This window comes from Xyrauchen texanus, chromosome 47 (genome assembly GCF_025860055.1).
Source record: "Xyrauchen texanus isolate HMW12.3.18 chromosome 47, RBS_HiC_50CHRs, whole genome shotgun sequence".
Taxonomy (NCBI): Eukaryota; Metazoa; Chordata; class Actinopteri; order Cypriniformes; family Catostomidae; genus Xyrauchen; species Xyrauchen texanus.
Genome location: NC_068322.1, coordinates 747,673 through 767,579, shown reverse-complemented (window position 1 = coordinate 767,579; position 19,907 = coordinate 747,673). Strand labels below are relative to the sequence as shown.

General features: G+C 39.1%; 1 protein-coding gene and 1 pseudogene across 2 annotated transcripts in view; one reads left to right on the top strand and one right to left on the bottom strand.

Moving 5' to 3' along the window:
- The window catches only part of LOC127638820 (glutamate receptor ionotropic, kainate 2-like), a 414,054-nt pseudogene that overhangs the window by 63,600 nt on the left and 330,547 nt on the right, over positions 1-19,907 (top strand).
- The window catches only part of LOC127638940 (leucine-rich repeats and immunoglobulin-like domains protein 3), a 29,602-nt gene continuing 13,038 nt past the window's right edge, over positions 3,344-19,907 (bottom strand). The window contains exons 8-20 of one of the 2 annotated variants that reach the window (XR_007969910.1): positions 19,737-19,880; positions 16,932-17,012; positions 16,780-16,851; positions 16,616-16,687; positions 16,379-16,542; positions 14,368-14,697; positions 13,142-13,423; positions 12,529-12,996; positions 8,562-8,714; positions 8,333-8,473; positions 8,021-8,230; positions 6,837-7,929; positions 3,344-3,424 (exon numbers count right to left, since the gene is read on the bottom strand). Coding sequence is in view for 1 of the 2 variants with exons in the window: in XM_052120713.1 (XP_051976673.1) it covers positions 7,724-7,929; positions 8,021-8,230; positions 8,333-8,473; positions 8,562-8,714; positions 12,529-12,996; positions 13,142-13,423; positions 14,368-14,697; positions 16,379-16,542; positions 16,616-16,687; positions 16,780-16,851; positions 16,932-17,012; positions 19,737-19,880 (2,323 nt within the window). In the remaining variant the exon portion in view is untranslated. Of the gene's footprint in view, positions 3,425-5,821; positions 7,930-8,020; positions 8,231-8,332; positions 8,474-8,561; positions 8,715-12,528; positions 12,997-13,141; positions 13,424-14,367; positions 14,698-16,378; positions 16,543-16,615; positions 16,688-16,779; positions 16,852-16,931; positions 17,013-19,736; positions 19,881-19,907 lie in introns of those variants that run through there. The other variant, XM_052120713.1, reaches the window with a different exon arrangement.

Genomic DNA, 19,907 nt, shown 5'->3' with positions numbered 1-19,907 from the left:
GTTACCCCATGTGACTCTACCCTCCCTAGCAACTGGGCCAATTTGGTTACCCCATGTGACTCTACCCTCCCTAGCAACCGGGACAATTTGGTTACCCCATGTGACTCTACCCTCCCTAGCAACCGGGACAATTTGGTTACCCCATGTGACTCTACCCTCCCTAGCAACCAGGACAATTTGGTTACCCCATGTGACTCTACCCTCCCTAGCAACTGGGCCAATTTGGTTACCCCATGTGACTCTACCCTCCCTAGCAACCGGGACAATTTGGTTACCCCATGTGACTCTACCCTCCCTAGCAACCAGGACAATTTGGTTGCTAAGGAGACCTAGCTGGATTCAAACTCCTCACTTCAGGTGTGATAGTCAGCACCAATAATCGTTGACATACCCAGACCCCAGAAATGACCATTTTTAATATCTGTAACTTACACATGTTAGATTTGGTATTTCAGATAAATAAAAAAAATTGGAAAGTAATTAAAAGTGATCTAAAAAGACTCACTTGTCGCAGTCACATTAGAGATCTTGTGAATGAGTAATTATTCGATTATTGATGTAAAAAAGATGATTTTTGTGAATCCACCCCTTGGACATGTTTTCCTGAGATTCACCCGGTTAATGTTTCAGGCTCAACAGGCGAGTGACTTTGTGTCTCTCCTGGTTTCTCGGTCCGTCTCTTCAGTCCCCCACCCCCTTTAAAACTGCAGCCAGAAACCACATCAGATGGAAAATGCAGATATGTGCATGTTTGCTGCGTGTGCACATGGCAACGGTTGGAGATGCACACTCCCTCGGAACGACAAGACATTTAAAGAGGAAAAACTGAGAGTGAGAAGAGACTTGGCTCACGTGCTGGCGCTCAGACCGGAGGATGAAAGGATTTGTGCCGAATCACACGCCGAGTTCAGCAGAAAACAGCACAACAGGGGCATCTGGGCAGTGCCAGGGCTCGAGTCTGCCCACAGATAGTGCCGTTTCATCACTAGCATGGCACACTTGATGATTCTGAAGTACAACAGCACTTTTACATGGACACATTTACAGTGTAGGACGGATCATGTTTAGCGACGTGTCTTGGACTTCCAGGAAGTTCTTGGTAAACTGGCAGACGTGGGCATCGCCATCAGAGTGGCATCACCAAAGCTGGTGACGGAGGTGAGACTGGATCATTCGGTCCCAAACCAGTAGCTACAACAGTTTGTCAAAACTAGAGATCAACCAATATATATTTGAATTAGTAAAACCCATTATTATTATTAAGTGTCCAATTAAGTTTATCCTAATGATTCTTAAAGGGACAGTACACCCAAAAATGTAATTCTGTCATCATTTACTCACCCTCATGTCATCCCAGATGTGACTTTCTCTCTTCAGCAGAACACAAATGAAGATTTCTAGAAGAATATTTCAGCTCTGTAGGTTCATACAATGCAAGTGGATGGTGACCAGAACTTTGAAGCTCCAAAAAGCACATAAAGGCAGCATAAAAGTAGAACTACTGAACGGGTCTTGAAAGTGTACAATAGCATTATGCATACTCCCACAAGCCTGTGTTTGTCTGTGCTCATGTGTTCACTGGTTCACTTATTCCCCCTCATCCATTCACTAATACAAGCGGCCCCTTCTGCAGGCACTTCATGAGGCCCTCTGGGGTAAATGACATGACGGGGTATTGACAGATCGCACCTGAGGAACACGAGTCCGTTTGTGCTGTCTCTGCTGAGTTATACTGATGAGATTATTATTAATATCTGGAAAACCAGGACAGACTGAATCCCAAAGGACAGCGGGTGGAATGTTCAGAGGTGTCTGTGTTTAGACTGTGTGCAGTGAGTGTTTAACTGAACTGCTTTTGATGGTACAACTTCACATTCATTGTGTGTGTAGAGAGAGAGAGAGAGAGAGAGAGACCTTGGGGCAGAAGACATCTGTGGTTGATCAAAGTAAACAGAAAAACTTTTGAGTGCTCTAAAATGTACGCTAGATAGGTAATGCTTGGATGGCTTAACAAAGCCTGGTTTAAAATAGTTGCAACATTTTGAAGATTAAAGTTTACAGACAGACAGTACATTACCAAGGTGTTGTTAGGGTGCTCTAGCTGGTTGCTAGGGTATTTTGACTGGTCGCTAGGCATTGCAAGGGTGTTGTAGCTGGTTACTAGGGTGCTCTGACTAGTTGTTAGGTGTAGCTATGGTGTCCTGGATGGTTCTAGCTGGAAGCTAGGGTGTATTGGGTGGTTCTGACTGGTTGCTAGGTGTTGCAAGGGTGTTTTGGCTGGTTTCTAGGGTTTTCTAGCTGGTTGCTAGGATGTTCTGAGTGGTTGCTCTTTGTTGCTGTGGTGTTCTAACTGGTTCCTAGGGCATTCTGGCGGGTTGCAGTGCTGTTCTGACTGGTTGCTAGGGCTTTCTAGCTGGTTGCTAGGATGTTTTGAGTAGTTGCTATTTGTTGCTGGGGTGTTCTTGCTGGTTGCTAGGTGTTGTATGGTTCTAGATGTTTGATAGTGTGTTCTGGTTGGTTGCCAGGTGTTGCATGGTTCTAGATGTTTGATAGTGTCTTATGGCTGGTTGCTAGGTGTTGCATGGTTCTAGCAGGTTGCTAGGTGTTCTAGGTGGTTGCTAAGTGTTGCTGCTAGGGTGTTCCAGCTGATTGCTAGGATGTTCTGGGTGGTTGCTAGGGTGTTCTGGCTGGTTGCAATACTGTTCTGGCTGGTTGTTAGGGTTTTCTAGCTGGTTGCTAGGACGTTCTGAGTGATTGCTATTTGTTGCTGGGGTGTTCTATCTGACTGCTAGGTTGTTCTGGCTGGTTGTTAGGGCTTTCTAGCTGGTTGCTGGGGTGTTCTAACTGGCTGCTAGGTTGTTCTGGCTGGTTGCTAGGGTCTTCAAGGTGGTTGCTAGGTGTTGCTGCTAGGATGTTCCGGCTGGTTTCTAACCTTGTTGAGTGTGTTACCATGGAGACGTAGCACGTGTGGAGGCTTCACGCTATTCTCCGCAGCATCCACGCATAACTCACCACACGCCCCACCGAGAACGAGAACCAAATTATAGGAGGTTACCCCATGTGACTCTACCCTCCCTAGCAACCGGGACAATTTGGTTACCCCATGTGACTCTATTCTCCCTAGCAACCGGGACAATTTGGTTACCCCATGTGACTCTACCCTCCCTAGCAACCGGGACAATTTGGTTATCCCTTGTGACTCTTCCCTCCCTAGAAACCGGGCCAATTTGGTTACCCCATGTGACTCTACCTTCCCTAGCAACCGGGCCAATTTGGTTACCCCATGTGACTCTACGCTCCCTAGCAACCGGGACAATTTGGTTACCCCTTGTGACTCTTCCCTCCCTAGCAACCGGGCCAATTTGGTTACCCCATGTGACTCTACCCTCCCTAGCAACCGGGCCAATTTGGTTGCTAAGGAGACCTGACTGGAGTCACTCAGCACGCCCTGGATTCAAACTCGCGACTCCAGATGATAGTCAGCGTCAATACTCGCTGAGATACACAGACCCCAGAAGTATAACACATTTCACCCCATGCGCCAAACTGTAACTTGATTTGTCTGTTCGGTTCTTGAGACTCATCCGTCATAGATGATGTTTTTATTAACGAGTTTCCACCCACTCGCAAATCTGCAGCTCTTGCGTTCAAGTCAGTCCTCCAGAGACGTGTTTGAGAGTCAGTCAGCCCACCTAGAAGAGACGCACAATCTGTTTTAAGGGCTCACAGACTTTCTCTGTTGGTTTATGGCAGCCGCGCCAAGTCATATATACTGTCATACATACCAGAGCAGATCTCTCCTCCCGCTCCAGCAGCAGCAGCAGGTCTCCCTCACTCAGTATATGAGCAGTTCACTCGCTCACTCTCTCTCATAACAAATATCTGCTGATGTTTTCCAGACGCGCTGGAATGAGGGAAAACTGCGGACGGGTAATAATGCCAACAAGACCTTCAGTGACACACAGATGATTATTCCGTCATTATGTACTCACCCTCAAGCAGAACGTTGACGCTGCTGTTTTTCATCCAATGAGAGTGAATGGTGACTGTCTCACACATCGCTGTCGTAGAAGATCCTATGGACCTCCTTTATGGTATTTTATGTTTTATACGAGGTTCGTTTGAAAGCCCTTGTCACTGTATGTTGTCATGTATGGAAAAGAGCAGCGTGAACATGCATTAAGCCCTTTTGTGTTCCACAGAAGGAAAAAGTCATACGGGTTTGGGACGAAATGAGAGTGAGTAAATGGTGAGATCATTTTCATTTTAGGGTGAACTGTCCCTTTAAGAGAGTGCATCAGAGGACATGAGGTGACCTGGATTCAGAGGAGAAAAGGAAACCGTGTGTGTGAGTGTGTGAATGAGTGTGTGTGTGTATGTGTGTGAGTGTGTGTGTGTGTGTATGTGTGTGAGTGTGTGTGTGTGTGAGTATGTGTGAGTGTGTGTGAATGAGTGAGTGAGTGTGTATGTGTGTGAGTGTGTGTGAATGAGTGTGTGTGAGTGAGTATGTATGAGTGTGTGTGTGTGAATGAGTGAGTGAATGAGTGAGTGTGTGTGAGTGAGTGAATGAGTGAGTGTGTGTGAGTGTGTGTGTGTGAGTGAATGAGTGAGTGTGAGTGTGTGAGTGAGTGAATGAGTGAGTGTGTGTGAGTGAGTGAATGAGTGAGTGAGTGTGAGTGAGTGAATGAGTGAGTGTGTGTGAGTGTGTGTGTGTGAATGAGTGAGTGAATGAGTGAGTGTGTGTGTGAGAGTGTGAGTGAGTGAGTGAATGAGTGTGTGTGAGAGTGTGAGTGAGTGAGTATGTATGAGTGTGTGTGTGTGAATGAGTGAGTGAAAGAGTGAGTGTGAGTGTGTGTGTGTGAATGAGTGAGTGAATGAGTGAGTGAATGAGTGAGTATGTATGAGTGTGTGTGTGTGAATGAGTGAGTGAGTGAGTGTGAGTGTGTGAATGAGTGAGTGAATGAGTATGTATGAGTGTGTGTGTGTGAATGAGTGAGTGAATGTGTGTGAGAGTGTGAGTGAGTGTGTGTGTGTGTGTGAGTGAGTGAATGAGTGAGTGTGTAAGAGTGAATGAGTGTGTGTGTGTGAGAGTGTGCACGTGTGCTCACCCTCATGTCGTCCCAGATGTGACTTTCTTTCTTCTGCAGGACACAAATGAATATTTTTAGAAGAATATTTCAGCTCTGTAGGTTCATACAATACAAGTGAATGGTGACCAGAACTTTGAAGCTCCATAAAGCACATAAAGGCAGCATAAAAGTAATCCATAAGACTCCAGTGGTTTAATCCATGTCTTCAGAAGTGATATGAGAGGTGTGCGTGAGAACAGATCAATGTTTAAGTCATTTATTGCTGTAAATCTCCACTTTCACTTTTTTCACTTAAAATGTACTCACTTCCGTTTCTCACCCACACCTATCATACCTCCTCGTGGTGGTGATTAGTGGTTCTCGACTTTTACCCCAACTGTGCGGTCCTTAAATACATTTATATATTAAAGGATTTTAATCAAAACACAAACTTCAGTCAATATTCAATAAAAACTCGAGTATTGTGACCAGAAGGAAGCTCATGTTCCTTCAGGTGTCTTTATCCCCATTGTACCGTTTCTTTCAACACATTTCACCAATTTATAAACGCACATTTATGACTCGTGACCTCAATGCGGGAACACAGGCGTGCACCCTTAAAGTCTGCCGTTGTCATGACAACCAGTACACTAAAGCCCGAATAGAAGCATGTGATACTGATACATTGTTTCCTGTGTGCGAATATATATGGAGTCTGAACACAAACACACGTGACACAGTTTGTGCAGTGAAGCAGCTCACGGGAGTGTTTATTGTGCAGATGCTTTATTCAATGCAAAAAGGCAAAAGCATGAAGCTGAATAAACATTATAAACCGTGTCCATGTCAACCCCACGGCAACAGACATGTTTAGACTCTTCGTAAACGGATGAGCTTGTATGTTTGTACATAAAGTCATATATTGGTTCTGCACACAATAGGCGTATGCTTTAACGGAATATTCCGGGTTCAATATGAGTTCAGCTCAACCGACGGCATATGTGTCATAATGTTGATTATTAACACAAACTATTCATTTACACTCGTCCCACTTCTATAAAAAAAATGAAAATGAAAAATCTGTTACAATGAGGCAAAGCCTCCCTAGCAACGGGCCAAATTGGTTACCCTATGTGACTCTACCCTCCCTAGCAACCGGGCCAATTTGGTTACCCCATGTGACTCTACCCTCCCTAGCAACCGGGCCAATTTGGTTACCCCATGTGACTCTACCCTCCCTAGCAACCGGGCCAATTTGGTTACCCCATGTGACTCTACCCTCCCTAGCAACCGGGCCAATTTGGTTACCCCATGTGACTCTACCCTCCCTAGCAACCGGGCCAATTTGGTTACCCCATGTGACTCTACCCTCCCTAGCAACCAGGCCAATTTGGTTACCCCATGTGACTCTACCCTCCCTAGCAACCGGGCCAATTTGGTTACCCCATGTGACTCTACCCTCCCTAGCAACCGGGCCAATTTGGTTACCCCATGTGACTCTACCCTCCCTAGCAACCGGGCCAATTTGGTTACCCCATGTGACTCTACCCTCCCTAGCAACCGGGCCAATTTGGTTACCCCATGTGACTCTACCCTCCCTAGCAACTGGGCCAAATTGGTTACCCCATGTGACTCTACCCTCCCTAGCAACTGGGCCAAATTGGTTACCCCATGTGACTCTACCCTCCCTAGCAACCGGGCCAATTTGGTTACCCCATGTGACTCTACCCTCCCTAGCAACTGGGCCAATTTGGTTGCTAAGGAGACCTGACTGGAGTCACTCAGCACGCCCTGGATTCAAATTCACGACTGCAGGTGTGATAGTCAGCGTCAATACTCACTGAGATACACAGACCCCCGAGATTATGCATTTATTATACTAGTTTATAAATAAATATTGGAAGTCAAAGAATTATCTCCAATTTAAAAAAAATGGCCACTCCACTGCAGTGAGACACTTACAATTGAAGTCAATGGGGTCAATTTTTGGAGGTTTACATTAAAATAAAGTGACGCTAATAATTTTATAAAAGCACTCACATTAATTCTTCTGTTAAACTCGTGTGTATTATTTGATGTAAAGTTGCTTAAATTGTCATTTTTTCAGTCGTTTGAGGATTTACAGTGTTGCGTCGTCATGGCAACGGAGTTATAAATTGTCTATATCTTCACACAGATCTGGTCAGTGAGTGATTTAATGACAGTAAAATCATGTTCACACACATATTGTTTATGTCTTGTCTCTATACTTGTGAAACAGTATTTTAATGTTGACAGATTAAACCCCATTGACTTGCATTGGAAGTGTCACACTGGAACACATTTAAAGAAAACGAGGAACGAGTCGAAATTAATTTGTGTGTTAATGATCAACATTATGACACAAACGCTGTCGATTGAGCTCAACTCGTATTGAATACAGAATATTCCTTTAAGGAAATATAGTAGCAAAAATAATATTTACACTTTTAATTTTACAAAATATAATAATTCTGCATAAAATGTACAAATGTTTCTCTCGATCAGTCTCTTGTGATTCCCCGTGTGTCTCTGTTTACATTCAGGCGAAGCTCCTTTCTGAGGTAGAACAATTATTGAGTTTTTGGTTTCTCTCGTGTTGAATTGTCAAGTCACATGACTGTGCCCATGTGGCGTTAAGACACCGGCTGCGATGCATAAAAGCTCTCTATAGTCCTGCTGTTATCGAAGGGCTGTTCATACACACTAGCATCCGGGTCTGCTGTAACACGGCCCGTGTGCTCGTCTCCGAGGTCTGAGTCGGTATGGAGGTCAGTGTATGGATTCTCGTTATGAGAGCTCCTCTCCTGCTGCGGCCTCCACTGCGCTTTTCCAAACGTCCCTGAAGACACACATGCTGATCAAACCTCTACTCACACATTAAAACAGAGGACGATTTCTCTGGTTGCTTTTTACATCGAGCGAATTCTCACCCATATAAGAGCCAGACGAGCCTCCGGACAGCACGCACTCTCCCCGCTCACAGTCCTCAGGACAGGAAGTGTCTGTCTGCTGGTGAAGTCCAGCGGCGGGCAGCTGCATCATGTGATCAAACGGCTCGCTGGTGCAGCCATACAGATCTCTCGTCCTGGAGGAAGTGCTGTAGGAGTCTCTGCACAGGAAGCGCTGCTCTGATGGACAGGCTGAGGAGGACGAGTCTCATTTAATACACACACACACACACACACACACACACTTGCGGGTTCTGATGTCGATGTGTGACGTCATGACGACGTTTCACTGACCTGCATATATATCCGTAAAATCTGGACTGTAGCGGTTTCCTCGTCTCAGCAGAGATCCCACCGGCCCTTGATAATGACACAACAGAGGGTCAATTGACGCCTCCATGTCCACCTCACTTCCTGTTTCCAGATGACAGAGACCTGCCAGAATAAAATGACACATGGAAACATTAATGGATAAAGCATGTAACTAAAGCAAAGCATCTAGAGGGACTCGAGCTCATCTTACTGTCTTTAGGCGGCATGTAAAATCCTCCTATAGATGAGCCGATATACTGATGACTGCTGCCGCTCTCTGAGGAGATATAAACATCCTGACGCTCGGCTAGTGTGCCCTGAGACGAGAGGTAGCTCGGGATGTCCCCTGGAAGATTCGTCTCATCTACACACGAGAGAGAAACACAATTACTAACATTAATCTAATTAAAATACATTAATAAAACAAAATACAATGAATCGATTTATTCTGGGGCTTAAAGTAAAAAATGTCATGTGGTGCAACTGTCTGGAGTGCAGAATAATCTATTATTTATTTAAAACAATTAGCAGTGAAAAACTAATAATAAGTAATATTTAAAAACAATATAAATGTCATGTGGACAAAACCATAAAACAGAGAGGAACCTTTCGGGTAGTGAAGTGTAAAAAAAAATGATATATGATATTTTGCATCAAAATGCATTAAAGATAACCGCATTAAATATAACCGCATTAAAGATGTGATGCATTAAATATAACCGGATTAAAGATGTAACGCATTAAATATGTGACACATTAATTATAACCGCATTAAAGATGTAACGCATTAAAGATGTAACGCATAAAAGATGTAACGCATTAATTATAACCGCATTAAAGATGTGACGCATTAAAGATGTAACGCATTAAAGACGTACCGCATTAATTAAAACCGCATTAAAGATGTGACGCATTAATTATAACCGCATTAAAGATGTGACGCATTAAATATAACCGTATTAAAGATGTGACGCATTAAATATAACCGCATTAAAGATGTGACGCATTAAATATAACCGCATTAAAGATGCGACGCATTAAACATAACCACATTAAAGATGTGACGCATTAAAGAGGTGACGCATTAATTATAACCGCATTAAAGATGTGACGCATTAAATATAACCGCATTAAAGATGTGACGCATTAAATGTAACCGCATTAAAGATGTGACGCATTAAATGTAACCGCATTAAAGATGTGACGCATTAAATATAACCGCATTAAAGATGTGACGCATTAAATATAACCGGATTAAAGATGTGACGCATTAAATATAACCGCATTAAAGATGTGACGCATTAAAGATGTGACGCATTAAACATAACTACAATAAAGACGTAACGCATTAAATATAACCGCATTAAAGATGTAACACGTTAAACATAACCGCATTAAAGATGTGATGCATGAAATATAACCGCATTAAAGATGCGACGCATTAAACATAACCGCATTAAAGATGTAACCGCATTAAAGATGAGATGCATTAAATATAACCGCATTAAATATGTAACGCGTTAAACATAACCGCATTAAAGATGTGATGCATGAAATATAACCGCATTAAAGATGTGACGCATTAAAGATGTGACGCATTAATTATAACCGCATTAAAGATGTGACGCATTAAATATAACCGCATTAAAGATGTGACGCATTAAATATAACCGCATTCAAGATGTAACGCATTCAAGATGTGACGCATTAAAGATGTAACGCATTCAAGATGTGACGCATTAAATATAACCCCATTAAAGATGTGACGCATTAACTATAACCGCATTAAAGATGCGACGCATTAAACATAACTGCATTTAAGATGTAACCGCATTAAAGATGTAACCGCATTAAAGATGTAACCGCATTAAAGATGTAACCGCATTAAATATAACCGCATTAAATATAACCGCATTAAATATAACCGTATTAAAGATGTGACGCATTAAATATAACCAGATTAAAGATGTGACGCATTAAATATAACCGCATTAAAGATGTGACGCATTAAATATAACCGCATTAAAGATGTGGCGCATTAATTATAACCGCATTAAAGATGTGACGCATTAAATATAACCGCATTAAAGATGTGACGCATTAATTATAACCGCATTAAAGATGTGACGCATTAAATATAACCGCATTAAAGATGCGACGCATTAAACATAACCGCATTAAAGATGAGACGCATTAAACATAACCGCATTAAAGATGTGACGCATTAAATATAACCGTATTAAAGATGTGACGCATTAAATATAACCGCATTAAAGATGTGACGCATTAAATATAACCGCATTCAAGATGTGACGCATTAAATATAACCGCATTAAAGATGTAACGCATTCAAGATGTGACGCATTAAATATAACCGCATTAAAGATGTGACGCATTAACTATAAATGCATTAAAGATGTGACGCATTAAACATAACCGCATTAAAGATCTAACCGCATTAAATATAATCGCATTAAAGATGTGATGCATTAAATATAACCGCATTCAAGATGTAACCACATTAAATATAACCGCATTAAAGATGCAACGCATTAAATATAACCGCATTAAAGATGCAACGCATTAAATATAACCGCATTAAAGATGTAACGCATTAAAGATGTGACGCATTAATTATAACCGCATTAAAGATGTGACGCATTAAATATAACCGGATTAAAGATGTAACCGCATGAAATATAACCGCATTAAAGACGTAACGCATTAAAGATGTAACGCATTCATTATAACCGCATTAAAGATGTGACGCATTAAATATAACCGTATTAAAGATGTGACGCATTAAATATAACCGCATTAAAGATGTGACGCATTAAATATAACCGCATTAAAGATGTAACGCATTCAAGATGTGACGCATTAAATATAACTGCATTAAATATAACCGCATTAAAGATGTGACACATTAAATATAACCGCATTAAAGATGTAACGCATTCAAGATGTGACGCATTAAAGATGTAACGCATTAAAGATGTAACGCATTAAAGATGTAACGCATTCATTATAACCGCATTAAAGATGTGACGCATTAAATATAACCGTATTAAAGATGTGACGCATTAAATATAACCGCATTAAAGATGTGACGCATTAAATATAACCGCATTAAAGATGTAACGCATTCAAGATGTGACGCATTAAATATAACTGCATTAAATATAACCGCATTAAAGATGTGACGCATTAAATATAACCGCATTAAAGATGTAACGCATTCAAGATGTAACCGCATTAAATATAACCGCATTAAAGATGCAACGCATTAAATATAACCGCATTAAAGATGTAACGCATTAAAGATGTGACGCATTAATTATAACCGCATTAAAGATGTGACGCATTAAATATAACCGCATTAAAGATGTAACGCATTCAAGATGTGACGCATTAAATATAACTGCATTAAAGATGTAACGCATTCAAGATGTGACACATTAATTATAACCACATTAAAGATATGACGCATTAAATATAACCGCATTAAAGATGTGACGCATTAAATATAACCGCATTCAAGATGTAACCGCATTAAATATAACTGCATTAAAGATGTGACGCATTAAACATAACCGCATTAAAGATGTAACCGCATTAAATATAACCGCATTAAAGATGTGACGCATTAATTATAACCGCATTAAAGATGTGACGCATTAAATATAACGGCATTCAAGATGTAACCGCATTAAATATAACCGCATTAAAGATGCAACGCATTAAATATAACCACATTAAAGATGTAACGCATTAAATATAACCGCATTCAAGATGTGACGCATTCAAGATGTGACGCATTCAAGATATAACGCTTTAAAGATAACTGCATTAAAGATGTAACACATTAAAGATATTCTGACCCACTGGGAATGTGATAGAAGCTGAAATAAATAATTCTCTATATAATGTCACATTCTTAAAATAAAGTCGTGATCCGAACTGACCTAAGACAGTATTTGACCTTAATGTATTTGGCTAATATGTAAACTTCTGACTTCAACTGTATATTTCCCACAAGTTAAACGTGTTGTTTATTTGCTCATTATTATTGTAACTTGCCCATAGAAAGAGGCAGATACAATTATAAGAATCTGTTTGAGCATCAACGCGGTCACAGTCCTCGCTGGATATTCTATAGATTGTTACGAGCGACTGACCTGTGTTGGTGACGCTGCAGTTTTCGTTGCGTCTGCGTGTGTGATATATGATGACGACCCACACGAGAGACGTGCCCACCACACAACACACCACAGCAATGATCACGATGCCCACTGTCGTCCAGTCGTCGTCTTCGCCTAAGCGTGACCCCAGAGCTCCGCCCCCCGCCGGACTCGAGTCACAGTTGGGATTGGGCAGGATGGCCAGACGGACGTTCCCGCGTTCTGTGCCCAGTGGGTTGGACATCTCGCACGTGTACGTCCCGGCGTCTCCCTCTGTGACGTCTACGACGATGAGCAGCTGGTTTCCTGCAGCGAAAAAGTGTCGCTCCGTGACGACGAGCGGGTGATCGTCTTTAGTCCAGTTGAGTCGTGGAGGAGGACTGCCACCCGCGATACACTGCAACACCGCCGTCTCACCTTTGACTACCGTACGGTCCATCAGCGGACGCAAGAAAGATGGAGTTTCTGCAGGAGAGAGCATGTTTGACAGCTAAGCTCATAAACTCATTAATATACACAAGCAAATGTCTTCTACTGGATATTTCTATCAAATTCTAACGATGCACATCTATTGCATCTTACCGCTAAGTTTAGCATAGCATGAGCTTACCTAACACAGTTAGCGTAGCATTAGCGGATATTGCCCCGGCTGTGTTTTCAGCCGTACAGCTGTACACGCCGATGTCCTCCGTTTTAACGTCTACAATGAAAAACACGTCGTCTTTCGGCATGACATGCATCCGTCGCTCACGAGCCGCTGGGAAATCCGTTCCGCCGTCTTTCTGCCAAGCGATCTGAGGCGATGGATGTCCACTCGCGGCACACTCCAGTCGCGCCATTGCTCCCGCGCGGGTTGTCAGATCCATCGGCATTTTTGTAAAGTACGGCAGCACTGGGAGAAAAAACAAGGAATGAAGGATGAATATCATTTTTGGCAAAATATCGAAATATTAGGGATGTAAAGAAATTTTGGCCACCAAAAATTAGGCGTAAAATCCAGGTTTCCTCGTGGTGGCGTAGTGACTCGCCTCAATCCGGGTGGTGGAGGACGAATCTCAGTTGCCTCCGTGTCTGAGACGTCAATCCGCACACTTGTTGAGCGTGTTACCGTGGAGACGTAGCGCGTGTGGAGGCTTCCCGCCATTCTCCGCGGCATCCACGCAGAACTCGCCACACGCCCCACCGAGAGTGAGAACCACATTATAGCGACCACGAGGAGGTTACCCCATGTGACTCTACCCTCCCTAGCAACCGGGCCAATTTGGTTACCCCATGTGACTCTACCCTCCTTAGCAACCGGCCCAATTTGGTTACCCCATGTGACTCTACCCTCCCTAGCAACCGGGCCAATTTGGTTAACCCATGTGACTCTACCCTCCCTAGCAACCGGGCCAATTTGGTTACCCCATGTGACTCTACCCTCCCTAGCAACCGGGCCAATTTGGTTACCCCATGTGACTCTACCCTCCCTAGTAACCGGCCCAATTTGGTTACCCCATGTGACTCTACCCTCCCTAGCAACGGGGCCAATTTGGTTACCCCATGTGACTCTACCCTCCCTAGCAACCGGGCCAATTTGGTTACCCCATGTGACTCTACCCTCCTTAGCAACCGGTTGCTAAGGAGATCTGACTGGAGTCACTCAGCAATGTAAATGGAGGTTATATTTTGATCCAGTGGCGTCCAGAATTGTTTGGAATATCACTAGATATATGCAGGACTTCAAACTTCATTTAAATAGCAGAACATGCTACAATAAATATATGGTAGGTTGTCATGGAATATCCCAAGACTGTAAAGAAATGTTTTGGCTTGGGGCCGCAGCTGAGCACTTACTATTGACGGTGAGTTTGGCTTTGGTGGAGTAGGATGATCCGAAGTGATTGGAGATGACGCACTGGTATTTGCCCTCACTGGTGAACTCCACGTTACGGAGCTGCAGGGTGGTGGTGTATTCCGTGACCTCGCTGACCTCTCCCGTCTGTGACCTCAGGTGAGCCTGATTGTGAATCTCTGCATCGTTCAACACCTCGTTGTCTTTCTTCCAGGCGAAGGTCATCGGAGAGTCGCTGGAGCTCGCAGCCGAACAAACAAACGTCACGTTTGTGCCTTTGATTGCGGATTGTGTCTCGGGCTGAACGGTGATTTGAGGTTTGGGGAAATCATCTGCAAAACAAACAAATCAAACAAATTTAAAAAAAAACATTGACACTATGACGAAGCCATTACATTTACTTTTAGTTTTCACTTTCAGTTTTGTAATATTAAAATGTGAGTTTTGTTTCAGTTTTTTTTTTATTTAGTTTGTTTTCAAAAACAAAAATTAGTTTTGGCTAGATTTCCGTTTCGTTTTAGTTCGTTTTCAATTTTACTCAAATTCCGGATTCAATTGGTTTCATTTCAGTTTAAATTTGTTTCGTTTTAGTTGGATTTTTTAAATTGAAGATTTGTTTGGTTATTTTTCAGATACATTTAGTTTTGGTTAATTTTCAACGACAGTTTCTTTTCAGTTTCATATTAGTTTTACATTTTTAATTAAAATCAGTTTCACTTTAGATCATTTTCAATTTAGTTTAGGTTTCAATTTGAGCTTAGCTTTTGATAGAATTTTTGTTTGTTACATTTTCAACTGCAGTTTTTTTCAGTTTCATATTTGTTAGTTTTCAATTTTAAATTAAATTCAGTTTTCAATTTCAGTTTCGCTTTAGATAATTTTCAATTTCATTTAGATTTAAATTTGAGCTTAATTTTAGTTAGTTAAATTTTTTTATTTTATTATTTTTAATTTGTTTTAGTTCGTTTTTTTAAATTTAAGTTTTGTTTGGTTAGTTTTCAGTTGTTTGGTTAGTTTTCAGTTAAGTTTTAGTTTTAATTTAGATTTCTTTCGGTTTCGTTTTCAACATCTGTTTTGTTTAATTTTCAATTTCGGTTTCTTTTCAGTTGGTTTTCAATTTTAATCAAATTCAGTTTTCAATTTCATTTAGATTTAAATTTGAGCTTAGTTTTAGTTAGTTTTAAATTTGTTTTAGTTGGATTTTTTAATTTAAGTTTTGTTTGGTTAGTTTTCAACTACAGTTTCTAATTTTCAGTTAGTTTTCAATTTTAAATTAAATTTTCAATTTCAGTTTCACTTCAGATTATTTTAAATTTCAATTATGTTTAAATTTTAGCTTAATTTAAAATTTTTGTTTTATTAGTTTTAATTGTAGTTAGTTTTTTTTAAATTGAAGTTTTGTTTGGTTAGTTTTCAGTTACAATTCTTTTCAGTTAAGTTTTAGTTTTAATTTCGATTTCTTTCGTTTTCGACATCTGTTTCATTTAATTTTCAAATTTCAGTTTTGTTTTGGTTAGTTTTCAATTTCTTTTCAGTTAGTTTTACATTTTTATAAAATTTAGTTTTCAATTGGTTTCGTTTTTGATTATTTTCAATTTTATTTAATTTAAATTTGAGCTTAGTTTTAGTTCGTTTTCAATTTGTTTTGTTTTAGTAAATTTTTTAAATTTAAGTTTTGTTTGGTTAGTTTTCAGTTACAATTTAGTTTTCAATTACAGTTATTTTCAATTTAATTTTAATTTCTGTTTCATTTGAGTTAGTTTCCGATATCGGTTTCATTTAGTTTTCAATTTCAAATAAAATTTAGTTTTCAATTTGTTTAGATACAGTTCGATTTTTTATTTGAGTTTCAAGTAGTTGTATTTATTTTTATTAAAAATTATTTTTAAATCAAACAGCTTCAACAAACTGGTTTATGGTTCTTGGTAAGTATTCAATCACAAATGCTTGAGAAAGAGACAATAAGAGACATAATGAGAGAGAGAGAGCTGAAACACGCCTCGCTCGACTCACCGCACACAAACTCGTCCTGAGCGACGGTAAAAACGCTTTTCCCCATCAGCAGATGTGGATGAGCACAGCTGGCGTTCACCAGAGGCACAAACGCATGTTCTGCCACCCACGGAGAAAACCACTTGAGCTGGCAGTCACACAGCAGACTGGACGTGTTCAGGTGCCTGACACAGGAAACACAGTTATGGACGAGCACAGAATTATCCAACAGGAAGAGCAGGATAGTTTCATACGTACAGCTCCAAGAGTTTCTTCATCTGTGAGAAAGCGTTGGACTGCACTGACATGATGGCGTTGTTACTCAAATCCCTGTGATGTGAAGAGAGAGAAGATACTTAGAAACAAACGCACCACCTTTATCTTGCACGGCCATGTTGGATCTGACAGAACGAGACACTCACAGCTGCTCCAACGTCTCCAGACCTGTGAAGGACTTCCTGGTGACCGATCGAATCCGATTGCCTTGCAGGAACCTGAGGAACAGAGAAAGCACCTCGTGTAAGTCATTCTCAATGGATTAAGGAGCGCAGGTCTTCATCAAAACTAAACTCACAGTTTCCTCAGGTTGTCCAGAGCAGAGAAAGGGCCGTTCATGTCCTCAATCGTCCACGAGATTTCATTATACTTGAGATCTCTGCAGAGAGACGACACTGTTAACATCCACAGCGGGTGACCTGCGTCTGACCTGCGTCTGACCCTCATGCCAGGATGCCATGTGGTTCTGTTTAAGGGCGGAGCCTCAGCACACCACAACATACCCGAGCAAACCACACCACCACAGAAATGTATATTTCTTTCAGTTTTGTTTGTTTTCGATATCGGTTTCATTTAATTTTCAATTTCAGTTTTGTTTGGTTAGTTTTCGGTTACAATTCTTTTCGGTTTCGTTTTATCTGTTATATTTGCTGTACAGATTTTCTTCGTTTGATTTTAGTTTTCAATTTTAATCAATTTCAGTTTTTAGTTTTCAATTGGTTTCGTTTGTTTTGTTTTAGACGGTTTTCAATGTCATTTAGATTTAAATTTGAGCTTAGTTTAAAATTGTAGTTTTAATTAATATTTAATTCGGTTTCGTTTGTTTTTGAAATCGGTTTTATTTAATTTTCAGTTTTGTTTGGTTAGTTTTTGGTTACAATTATTTTCAGTTTAGTTTTAGTTTTAATTTATATTTCATTAGGTTTCGTTTTAGTTTATTTTTGACATCTGTTATATTTGCTGTACAGATTCTCTTCATTTGATTTTAGTTTTCAATTTTAATCAATTTCAGTTTTTAGTTTTCAATTGGTTTCATTTCAGTTTCGTTTTAGACGGTTTTCAATGTCATTTAGATTTAAATTTGAGCTTAGTTTAAAATTTCTGTATTATTAATTTTAAATAGTTTTAGTTTGTTTTTTTAATTGAAGTTTTGTTTGATCAGTTTTAAATTACAATTCTTTTCAGTTAAGTTTTAGTTTTAATTTCTATTTCATTCGGTTTCGTTTTAGTTTGTTTTCGACATCTGTTTCGTTTCATTTTCAATTTCAGTTTTGGTTAGTTTTCAATTTTAATCAAATTCAGTTTTCAATTGGTTTTGTTTTTGATTATTTTCAATTTAATTTAATTTAGATGTGAGCTTAGTTTTAGTTTGTTTTCAATTTTAGATTTCAATTTGTTTTTAGTTCATTTTTTAAATTTAAGTTTTGTTTGGTTATTTTTCGGTTACAATTCTTTTCAGTTAAGTTTTAGCTTTAATTTATATTTCATTCGGTTTCATTTTAGTTTGTTTTCGACATCTGTTATATTTGCTGTACAGATTTTCTTTGTTTGATCTTAGTTTTCAATTTTAATAAATTTCAGTTTTTAGTTTTCAATTGGTTTCATTTCAATTTCGTTTTAGACTGTTTTCAATGTCATTAGATTTCAATTTGAGCTTAGTTTAAAAAAAAAATGTATTATTAGTTTTAATTAGTTTTTTTAAATTCAAGATTTGTTTGGTCAGTTTTCAAATACAATTCTTTTCAGTTAAGTTTTAGTTTTAATTTCTATTTCATTCGGTTTCGTTTTAGTTTGTTTTCGACATCCGTTTCGTTTAATTTTCAATTTCAGTTTTGTTTTGGTTAGTTTTCAATTTTAATAAAATTCAGTTTTCATTTGGTTTCATTTTTGATTATTTTCAATTTGTTTTGTTTTAGTTCATTTTTTAAATTGAAGTTTTGTTTGGTTAGTATTCAGTTACATTTTAGTTTTGGTTAGTTTTCAATTTTAATAAAATTCAGTTTTCAATTGGTTTTGTTTCAGTTTTCAGTTTCGTAGTTTTCAATTTCACTTAGGTTCAAATTTGTTTTATTTTAGTTCATTTTTATATTGAAGTTTTGTTTCTTTAGTTTTCAACAACAGTTTTTTTCAATTTCATTTTAGTTAGTTTTCAATTTTAAATTAAATTCAGTTTCGCTTAAGAGAATTTATCAATTTCATTTAGTTTTAAATTTGAGCTTAGTTTTAGTTTATATTAGTTAGATTTCCAAATGTAAGTTTTGTTTGGATAGTTTTTGATTACAAATTCTCTATCAGTTTGATTTTAGTTTTCAATTTGAATCAAATTCAGTTTTTAATTGCTTTCGTTTCAGTTTATTTTTAGACAGTTTTCAAATTAATTTAGATTTACATTTGAGCTTAGCTTTAGTTAGTTTTCAGGTACAATTCTTTTCGTTTTAGTTTTCAATATTGGTTTCGTTTAATTTTCAATTTCAGTTTCTTTTCAATTTTAATCAAATTCAGTTTTCAATTGGTTTCATTTTTGATAATTTTCTATTTTATTTTATAAAAATTTGAGCTTGGTTTTAGTTAGTTTTCAATTTTAGTTTTAATTTGTTTTAGAAATCGCTGCATTTAATTTTCAATTTGTTTTGTTTTCAATTAGTTTTCAATTTTAATCAAATTCAGTTTTCAATTAGTTTCGTTTTTGATCATTTTCAATTTTATTTCATTTAAATTTGAGCTTAGTATTAGTTAGTTTTTTTTAGTTACATTTAAATTTCAATTTTAAACACCACAACATATGTGAGCAAACAACAACACACTGATCTGACACAGACATGCACGGGTCAAACATGTGATTTACATCAGGGACTGTTAGTGATGTCCGATGGCAGTGACATCACAACACAATAATACAGCCGTAAAACTACACTAAATATAAAAGCAACACTAGTTAACACATGCAAATCCCGACTCATCGGTAAACAGATCTTGAGGGCAAAAATGCTCATAGACAATGGTTTCAATGCAATGGTTTAATAACTATATGACATTATAAAAGGCACTTCAGAGCGGAAAGCAGAGACGTAGTGATTGTTAGCGAGGTATCAGTGAAACTCACAGTGTCTGTAGGTTGCTCAGGCCTCTGAATGCGCCGTCAGCGATGAAACTGATGTGGTTGTTTCCGCTGTGAAGCTGCTCGAGGACACTAAGTCCAACGAAACTGCCCTCGTCCAGACGAGTCAAACGGTTCCAGCTCACATCACTGGTGAAGACAATACTCCATTATTGT